This window comes from Coenobita brevimanus, chromosome 93 (assembly GCF_032717465.1).
Source record: "Coenobita brevimanus isolate Jiangsu-jjx chromosome 93, ASM3271746v2, whole genome shotgun sequence".
Classification (NCBI taxonomy): domain Eukaryota; kingdom Metazoa; phylum Arthropoda; class Malacostraca; order Decapoda; family Coenobitidae; genus Coenobita; species Coenobita brevimanus.
In genome coordinates, this window is record NC_137046.1 from 30,973,976 (window position 1) to 30,997,067 (window position 23,092).

The following is a 23,092-nucleotide window of genomic DNA, read 5'->3' on the forward strand; positions in this document are numbered from 1 at the left end:
GCGGCGCTGTAAGTGTTGCCGCGCTTCGGAACTCCTGTTATTTAAGTTCATCAGGCCTGTTGTCAACTGTTGTTAAGGTGACTACCCATATTTTTGTTATTGTAGCTATAGCTTTAGTACAGTGTCTGAAACATATGACCTTTATTATGTCTCTAAGGGCTAAAAAATGTCCAGGTATGAGGAGGTACCGCCCATATGTAATTATTCCCATAAGATTATGTATTCCTAGTACACAAATTCCCAGTGCGCGAGCTCGTGCATCGCCCAATCTCTCGCGCACTGTGCGAGCCCACTGTATATATATAATATATATATATATATATATATATATATATATATATATATATATATATATATTATATATATATATATATATATATATATATATATATATTATATTATATTATATATATATATATATATATATATATATATATATATATATATATATATATATATATATATATATTATATATATATATATATATATATATATATATATTATATATATATATATATATATATATATATATATATATATATATATATATATATATATATATATATATATATATATATATATATATATATATATATATATATATATATATATATATATATATATATATATATATATATATATATATATATATATATATATATATATATATATATATATATATATATATATATATATATATATATATATATATATATATATATATATATATATATATATATATATATATATATATATATATATATATATATATATATATATATATATATATATATATATATATATATATATATATATATATATATATATATATATATATATATATATATATATATATATATATATATATATATATATATATATATATATATATATATATATATATATATATATATATATATATATATATATATATATATATATATATATATGTGTGTATATATGCACACACACACACACACACACACACAAACGCGCACGCGCACGCTTGCGGACCAGTCAGAGCGAATGGATGCGTCTCAACCACCTCTCAACCACTTCTGCAAACCTGAAGTAGTTTTCAGGAATTATGTTTGTCCTGTCTCCTGTAGTCTTGTCTAAAGTTTAAAGTATTGTATGTTAATATAGTCTACCAAAAATGTAGAGAGATGTAAATGTTGATTGTGAGAATTAGTGAACTTGAAAAGAAAATGGAGAATCTAGTGTTCTGAAACATGCCTGAAAATACCAGAAACACTGTACAGAGTCTGATACAGGCGAATGAGACGGCGAACTAGGAGTTTGAGAATTTGAAACAAGAAAATATTGAATTAAGGAGAAAACTAAAAGAGACAAGTAACAAAATGGAGAAGGTGAGTTCTGTATTAGAAGAGCAAAAGGCAAAGTGGGCATGTGTGGAAGAAGAATAGAAAGAAGTGGTCCGCTTAAGGGAAATCATTCAGGAAGAAAGGGAAATAAACAAGAAAAAAATGGAAGAAAATGTAATGAAAATATTGAAGAAAAAAGAGAAAATAGTGAGAGAAACTGTAGAATGGAACATGTGTGTGGTAATATTTGGAAACAAGGAGAGGAAGAAAAGGTTAGATCTGTGAGACTCAAGAGAGACTCAAATCAAGTTAGAAAAATATTGGGCAAGATTGATCCTGAAGGAAACTAGTGGGAAAAAGAAATTGAGGAAGTAAGGAGGATAGGGCCATATAAGATAGAGGAAGCAAGACCAATGAGAGTTAAGTTGTCATCAGGAAGCGTAGTAAACGATGTACTTAAAGTGACCTGGAAACTAAGTAAAGAGGCAGGTGTGGAAAATAGTAAGAAAATATTTGAATGAAGAAGAAAGAGAAGTTTTAAAATCTTTGAAGGAACAAGTAAAGGAAAATAATTACAGGAGGACAGAGGAAAAATGTATTTTTTTTTTTTTTTTTTTGAGTGATGGATATGAAAGTAAGGAAGTGGTATGTGAGGAACTGGAAGTGAAGGAAACAAGGGGGATGGATATGAATACGAAAAAGAGAAGAATGAGTAAAGATAAAACCTGTGCATTAAATCTAAATATGTATAGTAATGGAGATGGGTTAATATCTAAGAAAGGGGAAATGGAGACTATATAAATAAAAATAAACTGAAATTGCTTGCTTGGTGGAGACTAAATTGCCCCGAGATGTTGATACAAAATTATTTGGATGGAACATTTATAATATTTGGAGGATGGATAGAGAAAGCAAGTTTGGGGGAGGTATAATGATTTTAAACTAATGACTTAAGAGCAAAAAATATAGAAATTGAAAATACCATAGCTGAACATTTGGGAATTGAAATAGAGGACAGTTATGGAGAAAAAAATAGATGTAATAGTATTCTTCTGTGCCCCCAGAACTAGGGCATGGACAAAAGAAGATTACAAACAGTTAATAAGAGAATCCATCATTAAACTAAAGATGTTAACTGAATGAAGAAACAGAATAGTAATAATGGGAGATTCTAACTGTAGAGAAGTTGACTGGGAAAGTATGGATGCTGGGAACAATGAAGAATCATGGGGAAATAAATTAATGGAATTGGTGATGGAAATCATGTTAACCCAATTAATTAAAGAAAATACAAGAATTAGGGGAGACGACAAACCATCAAGGCTCGACTTAGTATTCACCAAGGACCCAAATGATGCGAGGAACATAACCTATCATGCCCCATTGGTAAAAGTGATCATCTGGTTATTGAGATGGAAGTGGCAGGAGTAAAGGAAGGAGAAAGAGATGAAAAACACAGAGAATATAGATACAATTATGGGAAGGCAGACTTTGCTTCCCTGAAGAATTTTTCCAAAATGTAGACTGGAGTCAAATGAATATGATCACAAATGTTGATGAGAAATATGAGTTTTTGATAGAAGTATATAAAACAGGAGTTAGTAAATATGTCCCAAAATTTTCCACAGCAATGGAAAGGAAGAGAGAATGGTTTAACAACAGATGTAGAATGGCACATGAGGCAAGAAAAAGAGCATGGAATAAAGTGAGCAGAAGATATGGTGAAAGGGCTTGGGAGGAGTACAAGTAGGTAAGAAATGAATATGTAAGGGTGCGGCAAGAGGAAAAAAGGAAATACGAAAAAGATACTGTAACTAAATGTAAAAAAGAGCCGAAACTATTTATAGGTTTGTAAATGTTAAAATGAAAGTTAAGCACAGTAAAATATGATTGAGGGATGGAGATGAAACTTATGAAAGAGAAGAAGAATTGTGCAAAATAATGAACAAAAGCTGCAGTCAATCTGTGTGTTGGAAGAAGAATTTAGGAACCTGAAAAGGAGCCCAGGATAACGGGAATGGCAGAAGATACAGTTGACGTGAATGAGGTGCTACAGCTGATGAGGGACTTGGATGTGAGAAAAGCAATGGAACCAGATGGTGTGGCTGGATGGATCCTGAAGGAATGTGCAGACCAGTTATAGTCGCAGCGCGCGACTCTGAGGTTGTCATTATCATGTCCTGGCAACCTACCCTTAATAATGCTTCCGATTTTGTGTATGATATGATACGCTCGTGATTCATCTATAATATGTTCCTGTATAACAATATTCGTGTATAACACATTCGTGTATAATAATATGATTTGTGTCTAATATGATACAAAATCGGATGCGCTGTTAACAGGTAGGTTGCCAGGGTACAATAATGACAACCTCAGAGTCATGTGCGCCGCAACTATAGTGTGGCCTGTTTATGTCATCATCAAGACCTCATTGGAAAATGGACAGTTACCTAAAGATTAGAAAAGAGCAAATACTGTGCCAATCTTCAAGGGAGGAGATAGGGAAGATCTACTCAGTTATAGACCTGTATCACTTACTAGTATTGTTTGTAAAATCTGTGAGAAAATTATTAGAAAAAGATGGATAAAGCATTTAGAAGAAAATGAAGTGATAACACCAAGACAATTTGGTTTTAGGGAAGGAAGATCATGTGTTATTGACCTGTTAAGTTTCTATAGTAGGGTAAAAGATGTCATACAAGAGAGGGAGGGATGGGCAAATTGTGTCGGTCTTGATCTCAAGAAAGCATTTGTCACGGTGCCCTATAGGAGACTGCTGTGGAAGTTGAAGGCCTTTGGAGGGATGCATGGGAAACTGTTAAAATGAATGGGAGATTATTTGATAGAAAGGCAGATGAGAACAATTATAAGAGGCAGTGTTTTACAGTGGAGAAACATAACTAGTGGAGTACCCCAGGGCTCTGTCGTAGCTCCAATAATGTTTCTGATATATGTAAATGATTTGCCAGAGGGTTTGAATAGTTACATGAGTATGTTCACAGATGATGCTAAAAATCATGAAACATATTGAATGTATTGATAGTTGTAAAAAACTGTGAGAGGATGTGGACAAACTCCACAGCTGGAGCCAGACTTGGAAAATGGATTTTAATGCCAAGAAGTGTCATGTGTTAGAAATGGGAATGAGTGAAAAAGACCACACTGGACATATAAAATGGGCAATGAAATAATTAGTAAAAGAAAAGATGAGAAAGACTTGGGAGTGATTATTCAGGATGACTCTTCACCGGAAAAGCATATAAACAAAATCATTGGAGGAACTTATGGATTACTGACCAATATGAGAGTGGCTTTTAATTAGATGGATGAGGAAATGCTGAGGGAGTTGACAGTGACCATGATAAGACCAAGACTAGAGTATGCAGCTGTGGTATGATCACCCCATTTGAAGAAGCACATTGATAAACTAGAGAGGGTTCAACGGATGGCAACGAAGATGATACCATGCTTAAGGGAACTCACCTACGAGGAGAGACTGGAAAAACTGAAGTTACCAACGCTGCGTGAGAGAAGGGAAAGTGGTGACTTGATTACGATATTTGGAAATGTAAGAGAATTGGAAAGGGTGGATAGAGAAGATCTTTTTGCATTGGATGGTAGACGAACAAGAGGTCATGACTTCAAGTTGAGGAAAAGTAGATGTCTTAATGATCTTAAAAGGTTCAGTTTCCCGAGTGCAAGCATAAGTATTTGGAATGACCTAGACGAAGAGGTGGTGCAGGCAAAAAATATTCATCTGTTTAAAACTGGACTAGATACAGTCAAGTCATCTAAGGCGCAGCTAATTGGTTCTGGACCGCGCCCATGCCACAGAAATAACTAAACCTATGGGAAAAATTGTATTTGGTTCTGGACGTTTGCCCAAATTTCCCCATTTCACTCCACTTTTCCCCATTTTTCCCTACTTTATACATGCACACAATCAAGCAATCAGTCATTGCATGTATTACATGTAACAATAGGCACAAAAACCAGGAGGGTGATCAGCCTTGTGTCTACTTGGGCAATACCACGCACTGCAGATCGAGCGAAAAAAAGCTCGGTCAAGTAGACACAGATCAGCAGACCAACCAAAACATTAAAGATGTGGAGGCTGCCTGGTCAAGCACTGATTGAAGAAGTTTATTTAATAAAGTCTGTATGCTCAAGTGACAACAAAACACACATGTAACACATTAATAATCATTCTTATATACGTGATGATGATGATGGGAGGCATTATACTTTGTCTTAGCTCAGAGATAGGTGCCTCGTCATTAACTCATTCATAGCAGCTTTACGAATAAACCTCTAAACTAGTCACTCTACCGAAAGAATCTTTAATGTTTCATTACTTAACACAATGAATTTGGTGAAGTTTAACCACTTCATAGGAGAGAAAAAAGTCCACAGTTGGAGCTGAAGTGGTCGCCATCTTCTTTGTTTACAAAGAAGGTAGCGTGCCAAGTGCCAGGGGGATATGCCTGTGTGTTTCAAACCTTGCCGCGCCCGCACCATAGGTATTTTATGCGTGTGGTTCATTTCTGGGGGGTCTGGCACCTTCCTGTGTCATAGAAAACTGTGCCATAGAATCACTTGCCATAGGCAACTTGACTGTACATGTAGATATGGAGACAGGACAGCACGAGCTTAGTTCAGTTCCTATATACTACAAATAGGTAAATACACACACACACAGTAAAAGTTTTCCAATCCAACCACCAATAATCCGATTATCCCAATACTCCGAATTTGTCAAAGAGAAATTTCTCGATTTTTTTCTGGCCTTTATCGAAGGATTTATCTGACTTGGACTTACCTGCGGATTTGTGTGAACCTGCCTGCTACTATTCACCTACACTTCTATGCATTTCTGGTGAGTACAACATTAATCCATATCATTTTAACTGTTTATTTAATGATCGTTTACATATTTCTAATATTTTCGAAGGTCCCTTCCATTAGCCCTAAAAAAACAATAGTCCGAAAGACCCTCGGTCCCCTGCCCCTCAGATTACAGGACTTGAATTGTACGTGATAAAGCAGAGTTTCCAAACTTTGTTGTCAAAACTGGTTTAATAATAATACTGTAATAATAATAATAATAATGATAATAATGTAATAATAATAAATTCAACATAGTACTACTACTGCTGCTACTACTGCTACTACTACTACTACTACTAAATAATAATAATAATAGTGCTTGAACTTAATAATTTTTAAGAATTATGGTAACTGATAACTTGCAATGTACTGTTCAGTGGTTATAAGAGTTGGAATGGTGGTTAGTCAAAGTTTTTGTGGCACAGTGATCCCTTGGTTATTGTGCACAATTGGTATCGAACATGGTGCGTGATAATGGACTTGCGCAACAAGGAAAGCACAGAGGTATTGGAATTTATCCTCATGGATACCAGGCACCCCAAGTGCAAGCCCAATTTTTCCCTGTTTTGACAATTTAGACCCACTAATTATATACCCATCATTATGGTAAGTATCAGAAGCATGCATAGTCATGGGTAGGTTAATAGAAACTGATGAAAAGAGCACGATAAGGAGAAAACATGTGCCATAGAGAAACCTGAAATGGGGTTGAGGTTAGGGGGTGGAGAGTTAGTGGTCTCCACCACCAGGTATTAACTCCCTGAGTAGGGCCTCGTCTCTGAATCCCTCAAAGTCATTAGAAACCACAGATACTGCACCATCATTGTTGGCAGAAACCAGCTCAGGTGCATGATAATGATGTTTTGAAGCCAAAAAATGTAAAATAACAGCAGGAATGCAGATTTTTAAATTGCAATGATAATGAAAACTGCTATACCCAAGTATGCAGTAACTAAGGGATCACTTTATTGTTAAAGTTTTCTTTTACTTTAACATTTGTTGTAGTCTTAATTGTCTTTATTTTTTAAAAAATGCATTTTTTTTTTTTCAAAATCTTCATACTTCCTCAAGAGAAGTGCAGTTGTCTGCCAGAATCCATCAGAGGAACGATAGGCCAGATGATGGACTTTTCCCTGCTGAGAAATCCTGTCTTTCTTCTTATTGGAGTGGCTAACCTCCTGGGCATGCTGGGTTTCTACACACCCTTTGTCTACCTCCCTGCTGCAGCCATGGAGAAGGTACTTTTCCATTTCCTACATGATGTACTCTCTTTTCCATTTCCTACATAATGTATTCTGCTAATATCATAATACCACATGTGCAGCATTTCTTCAAGTTTTACATTTGCATTCTTTGATAGAATTGACTTTTGCCTTTTTATCATTTGTATTGAGATGGTAAATGTTTTTACTTAGCCCAAACTAATTTTTTTGTGTGTGTTAGACACTCTTAGAGGCACCCTTTTAGAAAGGAAATGTTAACACTTTTCTTTTCCTTCAACACAAAATGGGGTGCAGGCAAGGCATTTTCACTTGACATAACCAGCATAGAAGAGACGGTGTTGCAGTTCCATCATCAGAATCAAAGATCTCTGTCAGAATTATACCAAATTATACTTACTAAAACCAAAGAACTCAACTAGTCTGAGGAGCAGGTTTAAGTTTGTTGAGATTTCCGGCAGAAAATCTTTGGTTTGTTTTAATTTCTCCTGAGATGAGTCTCAAGTATAATTTTGTAGTATTTCAGACTTCCTTTTTAAGAAAATGATAAGTATCTGTAAATTAATGCTGTGTGTTTAAGAAGATTAGCTGGAGTAATGTATGTACAAACTATGCAGACAAATGCTAGAAGTTCCATTTTTTTAAAGCTAATTAAATATATAAACAAAATAAAGGATGTGCTCTGCAGCACATTTTTTCCTTTCACACAATCACCTTTTTTTTTTCTCTCTAGCCTAACTGAAATATTTTCATTGTTGTTGATACTGAATGTGAGGGTGTCAAGTGAATGCAAAATTTATTGGTGCATTGTTTAAATATATTTAGTTTAACAGCTATGCATCTTTCACATAGCACAGAAATAGTGAAAAGTTTCAGACAGCATCAGCATCTCTTTAGTATTTTTATTGATTCTGCCCTTTTGGTACATAAGGGGATTCAAAGCTTTTCCTTGATATTACCCCTCCCCCTTAAAAAAAAGTTTGATCAAAACCTTAAGAAACATTCAGAAGGCTTGTGTTATTTGTGTGTCCAGCTCTCACATTTCATGGTATTTGCAGTAACGACAATATATTCAGTTTTCCTCGTTTATGCAAAATTTTGTGACTTATGTGCTAGAATGGCTTGAAAATCATGAGTGACCTATGGAAAACATGGGGAACAGACTGGAGATGCTTAGCCCCAGGTGGGTTGGCCATCTTTGCCAAGGTTACAATTTACAAAATAAAGGTATGCCTTGTTTAATATACGATGAAACATAGTGGTATCAGCATCTGTGCTGAATAATAGCTCATTCTTTCCATGAAGTTTCATACTCATCAGGCATTAACAAAAATCCTACACTTGTCTGGTTAGGTTAACAGGACAGGAAGATTATTTTGGCATTATTCAATACAGTCTCCCTTTACCTTAATTATCATCATTATGATCTGTGCATTACAGTTATTCAGCTATAATTAATTCATTTTGAGCTTTAGCGTGACAAAATGGAGTGATATGTATGTAAAGAGTAACAAAGAACATTCAAGCAGCTAATGAATGAGTGGGAATTACCCACACAAAAAGAAAACACAACATTTGGAGCCAAAGGGTACCATAATTTTCCTTAACATGATCTGTCCATTACAATTCTGAATGGTGGGTAATTACTTTTTTAAAGCTCTAAAATTACAAATATTGAAAAGTATGTGTATGAAAAATAACACAGCATTTGGACATCTGATGATTTAGGAGTAGCCAACAGGAAAGCAAAGTATTGCATCACTGAGTCACTGAGTGCCATAATTATCCTTGGTGTATTCTGTGCCTCACTCCCACTGCTTTGAAAATACCACCACCAGCACCCTACCCTTATCCCTGACCGCCTTGGAGAGAGCTCCAACATACTTGACCTCTTCCTCACAACTAATCCTTCTGCTTACTCTGTTAATCTTTTCTCTCCGTTGGGCTCCTCCAATCACAACCTTATCACCTTAACCTGTCCTATCACTCCAGTACGGCCTGTGGACCTTCCAGGGAAACGTCGTCTGTGGCATTTTGGAGCCGTGGACTGGGAGGCCCTCAGGCAGTACTTCTTTGATTTTCCCTGGAATGATTATTGCTTCCATGGCCGTGAGCCATCTGAGTGTGCCTTGCGCATTACGGAAGTTATTCTTTCGGGCATGGAAGCATACATTCCTTTCTCATATCCTTTGACTAATGCAAGAAAACCTTGGTTTAATCACGCTTGTTCTAATGCTCTCCGCAACAAGGAGAGGGCCTACAAAAGGTACCGGAGCCAACCCACCCCTGAATCACATCATCTTTACGTTTTTGCCCAGAATCGTGCTAAGTCTGTTCTTCGCTCTGCTAAAAATAATTTCATCCATACTAAATGCTCTCAATTCTCCAACTCGAATTCTTCCCGCTCCTTCTGGCACCTTGCCAAAAACCTTTCTAACAACTTTATCTCATCATCTCTCCCTCCTTTTTTCTACTCTGATGGTTCTGTAGCTATTTCTTCTACTGATAAAGCAGATCTCTTCGCACAGACTTTCTCCTCCAATTCCACCTTAGACGATTCCAGTGCTATTCCTCCATCACTTTCCCCCTCTGACCTCTTCATGGCTGACATTAAAATTTCTTCAGCTGATGTATTTTCAGCCATCACTGGCCTCAGTACTAACAAGGCATATGGGCTTGATGGGGTCCCTCCTGTTGTTCTCAAGAACTGTGCTTCTGTGCCTACACCCTGCCTAGGCAAACTCTTTCGCCTTTGTCTGTCAACTTGTACCTTTCCTTCTTGCTGGAAGTTTGCTCTCATTCAGCCAGTCCCAAAGAAGTGTGACCACTCCCAACTCTCCAGCTATCGTCCAATTGCTTTAACGTCCTGTATTTCAAAAGTTTTCGAGTCAGTTCTCAATAGAAAAATTTTAAGGCATCTTTCTTATCACAACCTTCTTTCCGATCGTCAGTACGGGTTCCGTCAGGGACGCTCCACTGGCGATCTTTTCACCTTTCAGACTCCTGGTCATCCTCCTTTTGGGACTTTGGCGAAAGCTTTGCCACTGCACTTGACATCTCAAAGGCTTTCGATCGAGTCTGGCATAAATCTTTAATTTCCAAACATCGCTCCTACGGTTTCTATCCTTCTATCTGTGCCTTCATCGCTAGCTTCCTTTCTGGTCATTCTATAGCTGCTGTTTTAGACGGCCATCGTTCTTCTCCTAGATCTATCAACAGTGGTGTTCCTCAGGGCTCTGTCCTATCACCAACTCTCTTCCTTTTATTCATCAATGATCTTCTAAGCTGTACATCTAACCCTATCCACTCATACGTTGATGACTCCACCCTTCACCTTTCCATTCGGTTCCCGCAATGCCCATCTCAACAGTTACTTCAACAAACAAGGGATGAGGCTATGGCTCACTTAATGTCTGACTTGGCTCGTATCTCTGACTGGGGTAAAAATAATATGGTTGTTTTTAATGCATCTATGACTCAGTTCTTACACCTATCAACCCGACAAAATCTTCCACAGGTATACCCACTAATGTTTAATAATATTCAGCTTAATCCTGCATCATCCTTGAACATTCTTGGGGTTTCATTTACTCAGGACTTATCTTGGAAAGATCATATTACATCTCTTGTAAAATCTGCTTCCAAGAGATTGGGTGTGCTAAGCCGACTCCGCTTTTTCTTTACCCCTGCACAATTGTTGACTCTATACAGGGGTTTTATCCGCCCCTGTGTGGAGTACAACTCTCATGTGTGGGGAGGCTCCCCACATACAGCTCTTCTCAATAGGGTGGAGTCAAAGGCTTTTCGTCTCATTAACTCTCCTCCTCTTACTGACTCCCTTCAACCTCTGTCTCTTCGCCGCACTGTTGCATCTTTATCTCTTTTCTATCGCTACTTTAATGGTCACTGCTCCTCTGAACTGTCTGCTTGCATTCCTCCACCTCTACGACGGGTGCTTAGCACCCGTCTGGCAGCAAACTCTCATCCCTTTTCTGTCCAGCTCTCTAATGCAAGAGTTAACCGTTACTCCCAGTCTTTCATTTATGCAACAGGTCAACTCTGGAACTGTCTCCCTCTGTCTGTATTTCCTGCTGCCTATGATCTCCAGTCTTTCAAACGCAGTGTGTCCAGGCATCTCAAAATGATCGGATCTTGAATTTGGCTCTCTCTTGTGTCTTGTTTTTCTCTTGGAGGGAACTGTTTCTGCGGGCTCATGGCCTTTGGTTCCTTCTTCCTCGCATAAAAAAAAGTAAATAAATAAAAAAAGATATTATCGCTTTTGTTTTGTGCACATTTACCCTCAAACCCTTGTGCCCCATTCCATATTTTCACTTCCCAGATCTTTTCTCGAGCATCCTCTCATTCTCAGTGATCAACACCAAGTCATCAGGATATAACATCTCCCATGGGAGCTCAGTTCTGAAGTTTATGACAGAGCTTCAAGCACCATGATAAATAGTAAGGGACTAAAACTGTCCCTTGATGGTGACTTTGGAGGTGGGTGGAGGTCTACTGCCTACAGGCCTGGTTCAGGGGAGAGACAGCTAAGATTATTGTTGAGAAGGACTGTAGATATAAGCCACTTTAGCAGGGAAATGTAGATGGATATGGTAATGTGGGTGTGTTGGTTGAGGAAAGATGGATGGAATGTTTCGTGAGTGTAATGAGATAAATGAAAGGAATATAGCACTGAGAATATTGCTTAGTAAACTTGTCTATCTATCTGTCTATAGCCAGATGCCTTAATCCCATACAGGATGGCCACAAACAAATCGCCTCCACGTCGCCCTGTCCCCCGCCATTTCACTGCCCTTCTCCCAACTCACACCTCCTTCTCTCATATACCTATCCCTTCATCTCATCCTTGGCCTTCCCCTCCCCCTTTCCCCCTCCACCTCACTCACATACACTTTCGTCATCAGTCTCTCACTCTCCATCCTCTCCACATGGCCAAACCACCTCACTGAAAATATTGTTAAGTAAACTTGTGACTCATGTTATATCGGTGTATGCTCCATAGCTTGGCTTGGATGATGAAGAACAAGATGTATTCTGGGATGACTTGATACTTGTGGTGAGGGGTATGGGGGATGATGAGATTGTACTTTTGGTAGAGATTTAAATGGTCACGTGGGTGAAGCAAGTCAAGGATATGAAGGGGTGCATGGGGGATGTGCATATGTCATGATGAATGTTTTTAAAAGCTCCTGTTTGGTTCCGAGGGTTACTGCTATACGGTATTGAAAAAGAACTACAGTAGTTTACAGTCACTCAGCCTAGATCAAACTGAATTCACCTAAACAACAAGATTTGTTTATTTAGTTATTTATCTCTTTGTCTTTTTTTTTCTTTTTTAGTTCTTTCCCCATAGAAAAATAAAATCATTGTTTTCATACCTAAACTATCAAAATCATGTTTCTTGAATAAATGATTTGAGTATGGATTCAAGGAATGCCAGTTAGGTGGGTATCTGTACAGTACATACAAGGTCTGTTCAGAAAGTATCCAACCGTAAGCTCTAAAAAAATAAATAGCTAGCCTGTTGAGGTAGGACACTGATCCTCCTCAAAGTAGGCCCTTCTTACTTGTCACACTTAGCCCAGCGTTCTTTCCACTGTCAGAAACATTTTTCAGAGTTGGTTTTCGGTGTCTCCTGCAGGTGCTTCATTGCATTTGTCATCATCTCTACTCTAGTCTCAAGTCGGGAACCCTTCAGCAGAGTTTTGAGTGTGGGGAATAACCAAAAGTGGCACAGAGCCATGCCTGGTGAGTAGGGAGCCTGTTGGACTTGTGGGATGTGCTTGGTCAAAAATTCCTGAATCGGTTGAGAAGAATGGGCAGGGATGTTGTCATGGTGCAGCTTCCAACTTGCCACTTTCTGAAGGTCTGGTCTCTTCTGCCAAACTGTGTTACGAAGACGATGAATAACATTGAGGTAGTCATGTTTGTTGTCAGTCTGACCATCTGGTATGTATTTATTCATGATGCACACCACGGTAGTTGAGAAAAAACTGTCAACTTGGGAGTCCATTTCACCTTGCTGTGGACCTGTTTTTTTTTTTTTTTTTCCCCAAGGCAACCCTGCATGATTTTTTACCCTGGGGGTAGGTTTTTTTTTTCAAGAATACTCCCCCAGTATCCCTGCTTGTCGTAAAAGGCGACTAAAAGGGTTGGTGGAGGGTTAGTGCCCCTCCCCGGAAAACAACTAACTAAAAAAACAAACAATAAGCCTAGGACAAGGACTGACCAAACGATGACGACCAAGGACCGGACAAAGGACATGGTTATCGGAACGTGGAATGTAAAGGGAGCGAATGATCAGGTGAAAGAGAGGGAGATTGTCCAGGTGCTTGAGGGTGCGAAAGTGGATGTATGTGGAATAACTGAAACAAAATGGAGAGGAGAAAGTGTGAGAGAATGGGAGTATGGATGGGGTATATGTGCAGGAGTAGGTGAGAATGAGAGGACAAAGGAAGGAGTATGTATAGTTGTGAGTAAAAGATGGAAGAAGAGCATAAGACAGTATGGATCAGTTGGGTCAAGGATTGCGTGGGTAAAGTTGAAAGTTGGAATACAAATGTGGGCGATTGTGTGTGTGTGTGCGCCAACGCAAGACCATGCTAGAAGAGTGAGAGAAGAGTTCTGGACAAATGTAGAAGTGTGCATGGAAAAGTTTGGAAGGAATGAGAGAGTGTTTTTCATTGGTGATATGAATGGTAAAGTTGGGAATGTGAAGGTGGATGGAATAGTTGGTGAGTGGGGTGTGCCTGCTGAGATAGATGAGAATGACAGTGCGTTAGTGGACATTTGTGCTGGGAGGGGGTTGGTGATAGCCAATACCCTCTTCAGGCATAAAATGATCCACAGGTATACATGGCGAGTGATGAGAAGGGTGGGTGGTGAACTGAATGAAAGGAAGGCAATGATTGATTATGTGTGTGTGGATGAAAGGATGTGAAGATGTGTAATGGATGCAAGAGCCTATAGAGGTTGGGGGAGTGGACTTTCTGACCACTACTTGGTGGTGGCCAGAATTAGGATTCAAGTAAGATGGAGGAATAGAAGAAGGGAAAGACAAGAGGAAGGAGTAGTTGCAAGGAGAGTGGAAAGGTTACAAGAGGATGAGAAAAAGGCAGAGTATAAGAGGGAAGTGGAGGAACGATTGGGCAAATATGAATTGGAGCAGATGGGAGACGTGGAAGGTGTGCATAGGATATTTACAGAAGAAATATGTGCAGCATGTCATGTGGTGTGTGGAAGGAAGAGAAGACGGTGGGGGGTGCAAGGAACAGCGTGGTGGACTGAAGAGGTGAGACAGGCTGTGGCACAAAAGAAGAAAGCATACAATGAATGGATGAGAAATAGGGGCGTGGAAGACGTTGAGAGGCGGAAGAGAGAGTTATATGTAGAAAGAAAGAAAGAGGTGAAAAGATTAGTAAGAGAGAGTAAGAAGAGAGTGGATGAGGAATTTGGAAGGAATTTGAGTGTAAAGTGGAGGGACTGTAAGAAAATGTTCTGGAAAGAGGTGAAAAGAGTAAGACAGGGTGGAAGTGAAGTCAGCAGGAGAGTGAAAGATAAAAATGGTAGATTACTAGTGGAGAAGGGAGAAAAAGTGAGCAGATGGAGAGAACACTTTAAGGAATTGTTGAACACAGAGGATGGAAGTAATGCGAGTATAAGTGGCAGGGGAATGGCTGGGAGAAGGAGGGAGGTGAGAAGACAGGAAGAAATCAGTAGGATAGAAGTTGTGGAAGCAATGAAGAAAGTTAAATTGGGGAAAGCTCCAGAAATTGATGGAGTGTGTGGTGAAATGCTGAAGCATGGGGGAGAGATAGTAGTAGATTGGATGTGGAAGATGTGCAGATTGGCCTGGGAGGAAGGTAGAGTCCCAGAGGATTGGAAGTCAGGTATAATTATTCCCTTGTACAAAGGAAAAGGGGAAAAAGAAGTGTGTGGTAATCATAGGGGCATTTGTCTTCTTAGTATAATAGGAAAAGTGTATGGTAGGATACTTATTGACAGAGTTAGAGAAAGAACAGAGGAATTAGTTAGATAAGAACAGGGAGGCTTTAGGAAGGGAAGAGGTTGTGTAGATCAGATATTCATTCTTAGATCTTTAGTGGAAAAGTTTCTAGAGAAGGGAAAGAAGTTGTATGCAGCTTTCATGGATTTGGAGAAAGCATATGAAAGGGTGGATTGACAAGGATTGTGGAAAGTGTTAAGAATATATGGAGTAGATGGGAAGTTGTTGAATGCTGTGAAGAGTATGTGCGATGGTGCAAAGGCTGCAGTGCGTGTGGATGGTGAACTAAGTGAATTTTTCTCTTTGAAAGTTGGTTTGAAACAGGGATGTGTCATGTCTCCATTGGTTGTTCAATCTGTTCATGGATGGGGTAATAAAAGAGGTACAAGGTAGGGTAGTGGATGTTGGAGTGGCCCTGGTGGGAGTGGATAGTGTTTGGAAACTCCCTGTAGTGTTGTTTGCAGATGATACTGTGTTGTTGAGTGATGACGAAGGGGAGCTGCAAGGCTTGGTGGATGAGTTTGGGAGAGTGTGTAAGAAACGGAATCTAAAGGTGAATGTAGGGAAGAGTAAAGTGATGGTCTTTGAGAGAGGTGAAGTCAGTGAATGTACAGCGAGGTTGGATGGTGAGGAATTGGAAAATGTGAGTACGTTTAAGTACTTGGGTAGTGTGATGAGTAAGGATGGAGGTTTGGAGGGTGAAGTGCTTGAAAGGGTTCAGGAGGGAAGAAAGGTTGCTGGTTCTTTGAAAGCAGTGATAAGAAACAGGGAAGTGAGCATGGAAGTGAAAAAGTTACTACATGACAGTATTGTGATACCAACTCTAACGTACGGAAGTGAAGTTTGGACGTTGTTGGAAGGATACAAGTCAAGAGTGGGAGCAGTGGAAATGAGTTATTTAAGAGGAGCCTGTGGAGTCACATGGAGAGACAGGCTGACGAATGAGGATATAAAGTAGCGTTGTGTTGTGGATGTGGATGTGATAGGAAGCGTTATGAGGAACACACTGAGGTGGTTTGGCCATGTGGAGAGGATGGAGGATGAAAGACTGACGAAGAGAGTGTATGTGAGTGAGGTGGAGGGGGGAAGAGGGAGGGGGAGGCCGAGGATGAGATGGAGGGATGGGGTGGAGAGGTATATGAGAGAGGGGGGTGTGAGTTGGGAGCAGGGCAGTGAAATGGCGGGGGACAGGGCGACTTGGAAGCGATTTGTTTGTGGCCACCCCAAACGGGATTGAGGCGTCTGGCAATAGATAGATAGATAGAACCCTGCATGCTTCCAGTGGGATGACAGTGCTTTGGTTTCTGGGTTGTACTCATACACCCAACTCTCATCTCCAGTGATAAGTCTTCAGAAAGTCTGAATTGTGATTTGCTCACTCCAACATGGCTTGAGCAACGTTTATTCAAGAGAAGAGATCACGGCGAATGCAACGAAACACCTGCAGGAGGTACTGAAAACCAACTTTGAATAATGTTTCAGCCAGTGGAAAGAATGCTTGGTTATGTGTGTCAAGTCAGAAGGAGCCTAATTTAAGGGTGATTAGTATCCTAGCCCAACAGGTTTCTTTATTTTTTTCGAGCCTAAGGTCGAATACTTTCTGAACAGACCTCCTATATCTGTTGGTAATAATTGACTGTCCCAGTTTTCCAAAAAATTCAATTTTCCAAAAGCCTCTTGTTCCCAACCATTTTGAATTTTGGGAAACTGCGCTATATATATACTGCTACCAGAAATTGACTTAGGACCTCCCCCCACTAGGTATTAAAAAACACAGAAATCATAGTATATCACAATGTTTGTTCATGAAATACCATTCATTAATATGAAATCATGTTTCCCTTGTTTTTCAGGACCAGTTGGATGCATTTTGGCATGGAATCACATAGATCTCTAAAGTAATCTAAGGACATTTCATTGCACCAAACATTTGTCTGTTCAGTCTTGAGGTTGTCCAGATTGGGTGTCTTCTTCTCTGCCATGATTTTCTTCATCTTTGTCCAGCAGTTTTCCATCGGATTTAGATCCGGACTGTTGCCAGGCCAGTTGAGGACCTCAATCCGATTATCCTGAAGCCATTTTGTTACCTTTCTTGACATGTGTCGTGGAGCTGAATCGTGCATGAAAAAGTCGCATCCATGAATAGCGAAAACGTTTAACAAATGATCTTTCAGAACTTGAATGTACCGGCCACCATTCATCATCAAGTTCATAGGAAGAAAGTAGAGGCCTCCCCTTCCCATTTCACCAGAGAAACACCCCCATACCATTATTGAGTGTGGGTGCTTAACAGTCGGCACCATGTAAGCAGGGTCATATCAACTACGGCAGGGAGGGCGACGAATCTTGGCAGAACGCACCTGGAACACTTGAAATGTGCTTTCATCAGAAAACATAACTTTTCTCCACTCATCCGATGTCCAGTGTGCATAATTCTTGGCAAACTGAATGCGTTGCTTCTTCATGCGGTCAGTGAGAAGCGGTTTCTTGGCTGCAGCGCAGCTTGGCAAACCCAGTTTCTTCTGCAAGCGGTGTTGGATAGTTTGAATTGAGACTTCTTTTAACAGCTGGGGATGCATTCTCTTCATTTCTGCTGTTGTCAGTCAAGGATTCATGATTACTTCCCTCTTCAGAAGCGTATCTGTACCTCTGGAAGTCGGCCTCTTCTCTTCACTGCCATCCTTGTGCTCTGGCATGACATCAGGTGGCAGGCCATGCGCTGCAGCAAGAACCTTCATGACTGTCGGCTTTGTGCATCCAGTACGTTCACAAACCATGTTGATAGGGACATTATCCTCCCTCCATGCAATGATATGGACCCTCTCATCCCTTGAGCAATACTTTCCAAACACAACAACTCGACTCTAGGAAAATACAGTAACAGGGCAAACAGTAATGGATACGAAAAAAGAGGGCGGTGCAAGCTTGGAGCGATGGGAACATATGCTCCCACTCTCGCTTTTGGGCAAGCACTGACGTGCTGAGTGTTTCACCACCTCCCGCCAACACCAGAGGAGTGGCCAGTTACTTCTTGCCCAAAAAATTCACTTGGTTGAGGTGGAAACACAAAGCAAAAACAGACAACTCTCCCATAGCAATTCAGTGTGTAGTTCCAAAGTCAGTTTGCGGTGGGTGTATATATATATATATATATACACGTACAGTAAATCCTTCACAAGTCGAACTGTATGGGGTTTCACCCTGGTTTGAGTTACCAAATTTTCACCCCCGAAATTTGCTAAGACAATACCTGTTACTTGTCCTTTCAACACTAAATGAAAGGAGCATATATAAATAAATAAGTTATGAAAAAAAAAAAAATTTAGTGCTTTTAATATACCTTTAATTGGTAGAAAATCATTCATAGAGACAGTACAGACATGTCGGCAGCTTGTGATGGAGATGGATTTTCACCCCCCAAATTGCAAAGACAGTACTTATTGCTTGTCTTTGCAACACTAAAATAAAGGAGCATATACAGTGTATAAATGAATAAAGAAAGACAAAAAAATAAAATTCAGTGCACCTAATTTACCTTTCGTTAGAGGTAGTAAAGACCCGTCGGCAGCTTGTGCTGGAGACGGAGGTGGTGGAGTTCACAATTTAACGTAACATTCTAAACAGTACCCAGTATTTATTTCACTGAACACTTAGAATTAAACTTATATGTAATCACTATAATAGACTGCAGTGTAACACTTGCAGTAATAATAATACTGAACTTTAATCATGATCATTTAACACTAAGTCACACACACACATTTTTTTTTTTTTCATTTAGTCAAATACAGTTTTCATAAACACACACACACAGACACTATTTGGTGTCTGTGGCAACACTACTTGAATTGCTGGCTATCTGAAGAGCTGTAGAGCAGAATCACTGCTGGAATCAGAAGGAGGGATAGGCCGATGCCTTGGCATAGGCTTAAAGAAGTCATGAATCTTCACCTGCTTCTGCTGCGAATACTGGCGACGAATAACCAAGCCTTGCGACTCCTTTATATGTGTATAAAAATTTTGTGCTTCCGCATCATCAAGATAATCCAGCCAAGGTATGACAACATCCATTGCTTCACGAACTTGGGATAATTTGTATGGATTCCTGCGTCCAACATCACTGTTCTCTTCCTCATTGTCATCATCATCATCATCATCTTCATCTTTCTTCCCAGCCATGAACTCAGCAATTTTTTCTTCTGTTTGATAATGATACCCAGGATCATTGGCATCCATTTCAAGCCACGGGATGACATCATCTTCATTAATATTCTTCTCACCGACTTTTTGCATAACTTCAAGATAATCTGAGACTTCAAAGCCAGTGAAATCAGGCAAGCAGCAGACTGGCGGCCACATGTGCACCTCGCACCACCTTTTTCCCCCTACCTCTGCATCTCGGCCTATTTACATAAGTGGTCTTGGCCTGAGTACGGCTTACCAAAGATTCCGACTTCTAAAAGTTCGTCTTATGACGGGTTTACTGTATATATATATATATATATATATATATATATATATATATATTTACAGTGCCCTTGCACAGTGAAAGAATTCATAGTAAACAATTTGCGTAGTGAACGAGCAGGGGATAATTACGTCCACAAAACCATAATGAACGAGTTGAACCCCGAGTGAACGAAATTTGAACAACACCCCCCCCCCCCAGTTGATGCTGTACAAGAGGCCAGATCTGAGCAACCTGTTGAGCAATGTAGAGTCACCCATAGGCAGAAGAAAGAGAAAGAATGAAAGAAAGACAGAAGAGGGAGTGTAAAGTCACCCATAGGCAGAAAGAAGAGGAATGAATGAAGAAAGGAAAGCAGAGGAGGTATAGAGAGAGAGAGAGAGAGATACTCGAGTAGATATATAAGTAGATAGATAGATATTTTAGTGATAGGTGGGGGCACAACCATCCACTCACTCGATGTATTGCTGCTCTCGGGTTACTGCCCTTTCCTCTCATCCTTCTCTCCTGCCTTCCTTTTCTTTCTTTCTTTCTTCCTTCTTTCTTTCTTCTTCCCTCTGTCAGCGGGTGAGCCTACAATGAGTGACTCTACACTGGGTTCCTGTATGCCAGGAAACCATTTACTGTGCTGGGTGGTAACCATGTAATCAAACTATGTCGTCTGGTGGTTTAGTGGGTAATTAAGGTGCTGCTGCCAGATTGAGCCAGTGTAGGTTTGTAGGTTTATATCGAAAGGGTGGATGGGGTTTATTGCTCACATAATTCCACTCAGGAATTAGTGAGGCTGATCACTCTCATCTTAAACGTCAGGACCAACTTGCATAGCCCCAGGCTCCCACGCTCCTCATGGGGCAACACAAGATTAGATGATGATGATGAAGATGATATATACTCTTTTTTATTCAATCTCTGTTCATATCAAATGAGCATCCTAGTCAGACTGAAACTTGTATCTTGTATAGAACATTTTCATTTATGGATAAAATGCTTCCATGTGAAGAATTTCTAGAACTTAAAGTGAGATACTTTCTCCATAAATGTTCATATTTGAAGTCATTATGTTTCATATCAAGGTATTGCATATTCATTTTTCTCTTCTCTTTCAATTTTACATCATTTACATTATCTCAGACAAACAAATGAAGAAGTGAAGGAGCATTTGTGGTATTGGTGTGCATGTTATTAAAAGCATTAAGAGATGGTTTGGCCATGTGGTGAGGCTGGAGATTAGAGGTTGACAAAAAGGGTGCATGTGAGTGATACTCTGAGATGCTCTGGCCATGTGGAGAGGGTGGAGGATGAGACTGTCTAGATGAGTATATGTGTAAGGTGGAGGGGGAGAGGGATAAGATGGTCGGATATGGTGGAGAGATATATGAAAGAGGGGGGTGCAAGTTGGAGGGAAGGTAGCCAGATGGCAGAGTATGGGGCTACATGGAGGTGCTTTGTTCGTAAAATCCTTTTACAGGATTAAGGCAACTGTCTATAGATGCATCTCATACACTGAGTAATGTACTGTACATTTGTGATCTAGAAATATGAATCCATCCTGTAACATATTTTTAATTATATGAAATGAACATTGCTGTACATTTCCTTTATTTAAAAAAAAAAAAAAAAAAAAAAAAAAAAACACTACCAGGTTTAATCAATAAATTATCATGAGTTTCCTGGATTCCTTGATAACTGATGGGGAAATGTAATGGCAGCATATGAGCAGCACTCAAAATCAGGAGAGTGGCCATGATGAGCATCACTTTTTGCAGTTGAAAGGACAAGAGTTTCCACCTTTTGCCGAACTGCTTATTAGGACTATAATGCTTCACAGTCATAAAGAGTAAAAGAAGAAGGACATGGGGCTGTCTCTCTCTCTCTCTCTCTCCCGTGTTGATAATTCTTTCCTAAGTTGCCTGCATGAGTTCTGGAGTAAGAACATGGGCTTTTCTTAGTAAAAAACACATTCCATCCTCCAAAGTAGGTTGTGGAAGCACCATACCAAGTGCTCCATCTTAGCTGCCTTAGACCTTTTCATGTTCCCCAAGAAAAGAAAATGGTCTGAAAGAGATGGAAGGTCTCATCTCTCAACTAGGCTTTCTCTGCATTGTCAAGAGAACTTGCAAAGTACAGTATAGTAATACCTCGATATACAATACCCCTAGATGCGATACCCTAGCTTAATGATTGGGGTAGAAATACTACCATACCTCGCCTAACGATGGCCAAACCCCGGTTTAACGATAGGATTTGATTTTTAAAAACTGATTTTGATGGTATTTTAGACTAAAATTGTGTGTTTAGGTTGATCTGTAAACTGTTTTTAGACTTAGATTAATGTGTTTTAGCCATAGGTGGGGTGAACATTGTCCTTTTGGGGAACAGTTTACTAAAACTGATTTTTTCCAACTTATATTTGACGATTTTCAGATTTTATTCATTGGTTTTAGTGAGTTATTTACAGTTGTTTTGCTTAGGTTAGCTTCCTTGGCAAGTGTTAGGCCATTTAAATAGCCTTTAACCCGTTTTGGGGCTCATCTGGGTGGGTTTTGGACGTGGTTTGGGGGGGAAACCCAAGGCTGGTAAACGGTCCACATTCAAATGCATGTTAAAAGTACCCTGATATATGATACCTCACTTAAGGATGGGGTTTTACCTAACCATTTAGATTGCTAAACCGGGGTATGCCTGTAATTGTGGAATTGCAGCACCTTTCTCTTTGGAACTAAGTAGCTGACAAGATTATGCCATTGAACCTACTGCAGTTATGATCTAACAAAGAATTAAATAACAGAGCCTTATTCTGAAAGTTCCTCCACATTTCCAATAGAGGAAGAAATATGTTGTGTGCCTTTAAGACAAAGTGTGTTTTTTTAGCAGTCTGGTGTGGCCATCTGATGTGGATGCTGGAATAAATCTATCTATCTATCTATTGCCAGACGCCTCAATCCCGTTTGGGGTGGCCACAAACAAATCGCCTCCAAGTCGCCCTGTCCCCCGCCATTTCACTGCCCTGCTCCCAACTCACACCCCCCTCTCTCATATACCTCTCCACCCCATCCCTCCATCTCATCCTCGGCCTCCCCCTCCCTCTTCCCCCTTCCACCTCACTCATATACACTCTCTTCGTCAGTCTTTCACCCTCCATCCTCTCCACATGGCCAAACCACC

At 39.6% G+C, this 23,092-nt stretch overlaps 1 protein-coding gene across 5 annotated transcripts in view; it reads left to right on the plus strand.

Annotated features, from left to right (window-relative positions):
- LOC145412565 (putative monocarboxylate transporter 5) overlaps positions 1-23,092 on the plus strand; it is a 473,562-nt gene that overhangs the window by 318,899 nt on the left and 131,571 nt on the right. For all 5 annotated transcript variants that reach the window (XM_080282467.1, XM_080282468.1, XM_080282469.1 and 2 more), the window contains one exon: positions 7,288-7,454. In XM_080282467.1, coding sequence (XP_080138593.1) covers positions 7,288-7,454 — 167 coding nt within the window. The remainder of the gene's footprint in view (positions 1-7,287; positions 7,455-23,092) is intronic.